This window comes from Sinocyclocheilus anshuiensis, unplaced genomic scaffold, assembly GCF_001515605.1.
Source record: "Sinocyclocheilus anshuiensis isolate Anshui unplaced genomic scaffold, SAMN03320099.WGS_v1.1 scaffold1051, whole genome shotgun sequence".
In the NCBI taxonomy this organism is placed as follows: Eukaryota; Metazoa; Chordata; class Actinopteri; order Cypriniformes; family Cyprinidae; genus Sinocyclocheilus; species Sinocyclocheilus anshuiensis.
This window is the reverse complement of record NW_015546234.1, coordinates 186,430-194,028: the sequence shown is the minus strand read 5'-3', so window position 1 is coordinate 194,028 and position 7,599 is coordinate 186,430. Positions and strand designations below refer to the sequence as shown.

The 7,599-nt window shown below is 36.6% G+C and overlaps 1 protein-coding gene and 1 pseudogene across 1 annotated transcript in view; one reads left to right on the top strand and one right to left on the bottom strand.

Annotated features, from left to right (window-relative positions):
- Positions 1 to 961: 961 nt before the first annotated feature.
- On the top strand, positions 962 to 3,138 carry LOC107701462 (trans-L-3-hydroxyproline dehydratase-like; annotated as a pseudogene).
- A 753-nt stretch (positions 3,139 to 3,891) lies between these two features.
- Positions 3,892 to 7,599, bottom strand: part of daam1b (dishevelled associated activator of morphogenesis 1b) — a 78,353-nt gene continuing 74,645 nt past the window's right edge. The window contains exons 26-27 of the mRNA XM_016503454.1: positions 5,557 to 5,727; positions 3,892 to 5,220 (exon numbers count right to left, since the gene is read on the bottom strand). Coding sequence (XP_016358940.1) covers positions 5,008 to 5,220; positions 5,557 to 5,727 — 384 coding nt within the window. The 3' untranslated portion in view covers positions 3,892 to 5,007. The remainder of the gene's footprint in view (positions 5,221 to 5,556; positions 5,728 to 7,599) is intronic.

The window sequence follows — 7,599 nt, the reverse complement described above, 5'->3', positions numbered from 1 at the left end:
ACATGGCGGCGGCGGCAACAATACTACAGTGAGAATAAAAGTTACGCCTTCTTTCTTTGCGTGAAGATGGAGAAGGGTATAACTGCAGCCTGGAGATCACCGTGGACGAAGCAGAGTCCAGCCCACCCCGGGCTGTCCAGCCCACCCCGCCACATGTGGTTGCCACAAGCCCGCCGCCTCCGCTCACTCAAGGCCGTAAATAATGTGTTTTTAACCTTAAACCGCATAAACACATCTCATTACACCAAATACACAAAATAATGTTCTTTTTAGCAACATCATATGACCCCTTTAAGTTACAAGTTGAGTGTCAGTGTAGAGTCAAAGCAGTTCGCCGAATACAAAATTTCCATTTGATCACCGCTGTCAGTCATGATCTGATGATAATATGATTCCATTTTAGACAGAATTTATTAAAGCATTATTACTGAAATCACATCAAGCAGGTTGACAGTACAGTTTACCTGTTGAGATTCACTGTACATTACAATGAACATCATAAAATCCTGTTAAGTAAATGTAACTCTTCAGTATTTTTTACTGTCTTTGTAATCACCTCTAAGCAATTATTATTTAGGTAGGGTTAAGAAAAAACATTATTTATTATTTATGTAGAGTTATGTATTTATTTATTTATTTAGGTCAAAAATAATTCTAACCAGTCTAACAGTCATTAAAAAAAGACAGAAGTGAAAGTTTGAATGGGTTAACCACCCTAAACTCAACAGAAATGTATAAATATGGAAGTATTTTGTCTTAACACATGACAATTGTCATTAGCATAAATCTGCAATATGTTAAAAATCATTGCATGTTAAATCAAATTATTTTACAAAAGTGGATCAAAAACAATGTCTTTAACCCTGTTGTTCCCAACTTTTGTCTTATACTTACAGTAGTTTAGAGACTATTTCAAATATGTGTTTCATTCAGTGTTTTTTTTTACCCTACAGAGTGATCTATGGAGTTCCCAAAGCTCCCCCTTCACTCCGGCTCTGTGTTATCAGTAGTGGACATGCACACTGGTGGAGAGCCGCTGCGCATTATCCTGAGTGGGTATCCAGAGGTGAAGGGGGACACTATCCTTGCAAAACGACGCTATGTGAGAGAGCATCTCGATCATCTTCGCAAGGTCTTGATGTTCGAGCCCCGTGGTCACTATGATATGTACGGAGCCCTGCTGGTCAGAAGTGAGTTAGCAGAGGCTGATCTCGGCGTCTTGTTCATGCACAACGAAGGGTACAGCACTATGTGTGGCCAAGCTGTCATTGCTCTCGGGCGCTTTGCGGTGGATTATGGCTTGATTAAAACGCCAACTTCACCAGAGACGCAGATAAACATACACTGCCCCTGCGGCTTAGTGAAGGCCTTTACACAGTATTCCAATGGGAAAACTGGAGCTGTCAGATTCCACAGTGTGCCAGCGTTTGCTTTCGCTACAGGTGAGCAATATGGTGTGATCATGATAATATGATCATAAAACATTTTTAAGTTTGATTATGTTCAGGTGGTGTCGCTTTGGAACATATATTATATTTTTAAACTGTTTTTAATTAATAATTTGCCATACCTCTTTTATATATATTTCTATAATATAATATTTAAATTGTCTTTGAAGGAACTGTTTAATTCTTTGCCATCCTTCTTTCTCTAGATGCGAGTGTCTCAGTACCAGGATATGGGTCCATCACTGTGGACATCAGTTATGGTGGAGCTCTTTATGCTTTTGTGAGTGCAGAGAAGTTTGGATTGGACGTCAACAAGTCCAAACCAGAGATTTGGTGGATGCAGCCACTGCTGTGAGTGATGCTGTTAAATCCCAGGGAACTGTTGTTATTGTTAACTAAAACTAGCTGTGAAAAAAAATTTTTTTTTGTTTAATTGAAATAATCTAAAATAAAATAAAATAGAAATGCTACCTAAAAGAAACTTAAACTGAAAAAAAAAACGTAAATAAAACTAGAAATGTTGCCTTAGCAATTAATTGCAGGTTTAAGTCGAAATACTAAAATTAGTAAAACTGAAAATAGAATAAAAATAAAGCGAATTAGAAAAAAACAAATAAACATGTCAAATGCACATAACATAATGACTAAAACTAGCTCAAATTAAAATGAAAACTGAAAAAAAAAATAAAGCTAATTCAAAATATAAAAACACTATAGTAGTATATAAATAATTCTAAAATAATTTTATTTGACTCGTTTGATTCTTGAGATTTTATTGGCAGGCGAAAGAAACATAAACCTACTTCTTTCAACATTGTGTTTTCTTAGTCTGTAATTTGTATGATCATTTGCATAATTTACCACACTAGGCAAGGCAAGTTTATTTATATAGCACATTTCATACACAATGGTAATTCAAAGTGCTTTACATAAAAGGAAGTAAAATAATCATAAAAAACGTGATTATTGTAATTGCTGTAATGACCCTATGTAAAGCTGTACCATCCTGTCAGTGAGAATCTGGCCTTCCTCTATGGCACAATCCTTACTGACGGCAAAGATGCTTTTTCTGAAGAGCCCACGGCCAATGTGTGTGTGTTTGCTGATGCGCAGGTAAAACCAGTTGTTTATATGAATCCATACACAGGGAGTTCTGGACTTCAGGACTGTTCTTCCTAATATGAAATCAGTTGGTTGATGAGGACTGGTCTTTTGCTCCTCAGTCTATGTAACAGAGGTTTGTTATATGGGTTGTCAAGTGGACAGAAGCCCTGCAGGGTCAGGCGTCACTGCTCGTATAGCTCTTCAGTACCATAAGGGCCTGATCGGACTGAACCAGACAAGAAGCTTCAAGAGTGGAGCTACAGGATCAGTTTACAGGAAAAGCAATCGAGGTACCTGTAGAAAATATAAACGGATTTTCATATCAATTTAACTTTGAATTGCTTTAAATAAGGGAAGTACAAATCATTACATAATACAACTCAGTCATTTAAGAGTCTAGTCCTGGAAATGTAGTATTCTTTAACAAAACCAGTAATTGCAGCTGGTCTGTTGTTGAAGGAGACCACATGTGGTGACTTAAGGGCTGTGATGGTGGAGGTCACAGGTCATGCTCAGTACAGCGGTGTGGCCAGCTTCATCCAAGAGAGTGATGACCCTCAAGAGTGGAGGCTTCCTTCTGCGCTGACTCCGTGAACTTGGTTACAACTGAAATTTCTGCTTCTGATCGCAAGGTACAGTGTAAGAAAGAGTTTCTGAGCTTGAGAGCATGTGAATCTTCAGATGTAGGTTCTTTGTAAAAGAAATCATGTTTAGATATTGAATAAACGTTGTACTGTGACAATTACTTGTCGCAAAACTAGTCTTGTAAACATTTAAATAAGATTTAGGATTTAAATAAAAAAATTATGTAAAATAAAAAATGAATGAATTTGGTATTATTGTAATTTGATACAATCTTGATATCAATATAATTTTGATCAATATTATTGTAAAATTTATTGAATATATTGAACTAAATAATATAAACATTCAAACTAATTATATGTGAATAGTAAATGACATCTACTGTATGTGTGCCACTGTAATTGTTAATAATAATTTCCTGAAATGTTTGAAACATTTAATAATAATAGAAGGGTAACAATTTTCAAAAGGCACTAATCTATCATCTGTACTGATTGAATAAGAATTAAAATTAAATTGTTTAAATTTGATATTGTAATTGTTAATATTGCCCACCAGAGGGCACCATCTGACTATATTTGCCCAAGCAAAAACTGTAGGAATAGTGCAGTGACACCGTTATTAATAAAATAAAAATAGTGTTGTTTCAATTTATGATCAACATACCCCAGCATTTTTCTTAACTGGTTATTCTTTTTACCATTCACTAACAATCAGAGGAGACTTAAATTGACAGCATAACAGAAAATACTACTCAGATTCTTCCATTTATTCTCTTGTGATTCATCTTACAATGGAAGGTTGGGTTTTCCTTAAATTATAAAAGTCCAATGGAGGTATCTTACACTGAAAAAGGAAACTTTGTTACACCATACAACTAGGCTGCTGCTTAAAAAAAACAAAAACAAAAACAGGAGAGATTCCAGACAGGAAGGAAGAACGTAAGGGAAGAAGAGTATTGCCTTGATCCAGTTACTTACAGATCATCTTAAATATGACTACATTTCACATGAAAAGTCCTCAAACAGACAGACCAACACTTGACATCAGAAACTGCATAGTGTCTGTACAATGACCGTCCACAGTGTTTAAGACAACATGGGCACCAGTGGCCCCTAACAACACACTTTTAAAAAAGATCATTCCCGGTCATCCTGTACCGGATATCACAATACAGTCTTATTTCTGAATAAGCAACCCACAGCCCTGGTTATTGATGTAAGTAATATTCCTTAAAAACACTCTATATGTATTATTAAAAAAAAAACACTTTTAGTCAAAAGGGCAAATCACTTTCTAAAAGGTGTACAGTCAACTTTACAGCTTTTCAGTGACCTATGTACAAACGCTTGTCATTAAACCTTTAAATAACATCCATTCCCACCTTGAATCAGTCAGAAGAGCCAGAATCGGGGTAGTTCAGATGAGTGACGCTTTAGCATGCCAAGACTCAGTGTCACTTTTGGCGATTTGTTTGTTTGGTTACAGTAAGAAAAATCGGTGTAGACAAGATTTGCAGTTTCTATGGTCAAATGAGTGTGGAGTTCCCGACTCATATCCAATCAGTAAACTCACAGTTATCTCAAACTCTGATAATATCCTGGTGCTCCAGCACTCTTGATGAAATAAATCATTAAATTAGGTTCATTTGGCAGCCATATTCTTAATTTCTTGGAGTCTTTTCTCTGCATTCAGACAGGTTCCCCATTACAGTCTCATGACACATGATAAACTGACCGTTTTTGGGTAAACATGCTTTCCTCCGCAACCCGGGATCGCTAATGAGTGTCCTCCAAACATTCACCACCACAGGGAGGTTGTTTGGTTGTAATGAAATTCGTCTGAGTGGGTTGGTCAGCTTGACCGCCGTTCAGAAGTTAAGCTTGGTAATTGGACGCTCCCTGCCGCTGTCTGACGTCTGGCTGTTGATGCGTTTGCGATTGCGCTTCATCTTCGACAGATCTTTATCGAAAACCTCTCCAGAACGCAAAGCGGACACCAGGTCGTCAAACTCGCCCCCGTTGTCCTCTCCGTTCTCTTTGGCTTTTCGAGCCTTCCTCTCTTTCTCCCTCTGCTCCTTGAGCTGAAAGATGTCAAAAAGATGATGTCAGATTTGGTAGTGAAGATTGAAGAGATGAGTTATGGACCTCTTAAGTTATTCTCTTATGCATAAGAGAAGTCTCTTATGCTCACCAAGGCTGCCTTTATGAAACTTTATGATGCCTTTAAAATAAAGCAGAATTTTCATCAGCCATTACTCTAGTCATCAGTATCACATGATACTTCAGAAATATTTCTGATGTCTTGGTGAGCATAAGAGACTTCTTTCAAAAACATTTAAAAATTCATAATAATTAAGTATTATAGGCATTGATAAATAAGTAATCATTTCCAAAGTTTGTGTAAAAAGTTCACATACCTGAGCCTCCATTCGTGCCCTGCGCTCCTCCTCCTCTTTGCGTCGGCGCATGTTCTCGTTCTCTTGACGGGCCTCTGCAAAAGACTGCAAGAACTGGTCGAATATCCCAAAGAACTCATCAGGCTGCATCTTATCAGCATCTTCGCCGAAGTGCTTGACCGCCTTTAAGAACTGAAGAACATAAGCACTGGTCATATAAAAGCCATTTCCTGCTCTCTTTGCTTTTCAGAGTAATGACGTGAACAAGAATACCTCAAGAAAATCCTGACAAAACACTTAAACACTCAATACTCTTAAAATATTTTAAAGGCACAAACATGGCTCAAAATGAGTTTTTTTTTATTTTTTGCAACATATTCTGTGTACTATTTTTTTTTTTAAATAATAGCTATAAATTACTGGTCTGTTGTTGCTACATTAGTTATTTCTGAAATTGTGGTTGTTTCGCCATAATGCAGCTGAGACGATTTTCCATTTAAAAAAAGTATTAATAGTACCAACAAATTTGTAAGATAAGTAATATGATAAATAAAATGATTTATTAATTTACATGTCACTGAACAACGTTGCTAAGTAATGTTACTGTTTCATGGTTATATTTACAGCACAATTTATTACACCAATATTCAATTTATCACAGAGAACCATATTTTTACTTTCGTATGACATAAACACATGTAGAATGAATGCGAGATGTAGTGACAATGAGATAAATAATGTTCATAATAATATAAAAAAATATTTGAAAAGTTTTACAGTGCAAAGAAAGTGCAAACTGCGAGGAAAAATAAATTGCAGTGAAACTGCCTGACAGTAGCATAACAAACTCTGGGTGTCTAATGAACTTCTGGTAAATGAAGTGTGTGACGCACTGCTAGTTATCCGGTCACCGGTAGCCAAACATAAAGTGGTCTTGTTAACCCAGATTTCTCCAGTGACTGATTACAGCTTAAACACAGGGGACTGGAGTCTTGCCATGACACTGCTGCTGCCTCGTGCCGTCTCACCACAGGGGAGGAGGCCTAGTCTTCCCACAATGCTTTGATGTGCCTTTATCACTGCCATATGGAACAGCTCCTCCGTGGGCCTGTATGTGCATGAGCCAAGGGGTATATTTTGCCCAGCATTTATATCTCTTCTTATCTGTCTCAGACTTCAGACAGGAGCTCTAGGTTAGGTTGGAGATATATTATTTCTGCTATAGAATGCATGTGGCATGTTATTGTGTATTTACGTGTAGGTCCTCTCAGTTAAGTCGTTCAAATATGCATTTAAATACAATTTATACATAGGGGCATAAAATCAAAAATTTAATCTGTCATGATAGCATAATACAGACAAAAAGGCTCATTAAAAATTAAATTCAGTAGTTCAATTCAATTCAATTAAAAGTTTATTTGTACAGCGCTTTTCACGATACAAATCATTGCAAAGCAACTTTACAGCAAATTAAGTTTCTACAATATTTAGTGGTAGCTTATCAGTGGTGACTGTCAGTTAATGTACATATGGCAGAAATGTACGGAAAAATCAAAGACGTAATCAAACAGACGATGAACACTATTAACAGCAATTATTATATGATGCAATCAAACTTATAGCAAAATGTGGTAGTTCTGTATGTTGTTTCAGGGTTGGCATCATCTGAGGTCCTCTGAGGGGTTGGCATCATCTAGTAGCATCAGTAGTATGACAATCTATTACAATTATTTATTAGAAAAAAATATTTTAAAGTGGTCATCGGATGCCCATTTTCCACAAGTTGATAAGATTCTTTAGGGTCTTAATGAAAAGTCTGTAACATAGTTTGGTTAAAATTTCTCAATGGTAGTGTAAAAAACACCTTTTTTTACCCTGTCAAAAACAGCTCTTTTCAGAGCAAGCTGTTTTGTAGCATTTTCCTTTAAATGTTAATGAGCTCTGCTGACCCCGCCCCGCTCTTCCGAGCTACTCTCTGAGGGACTGTTTACTTTAGCCAAAGTCTCTTTAAAGGGGTCATATGATGTTGCTAAAAAGAACATTATTTTGTGTATTTGGTGTAAT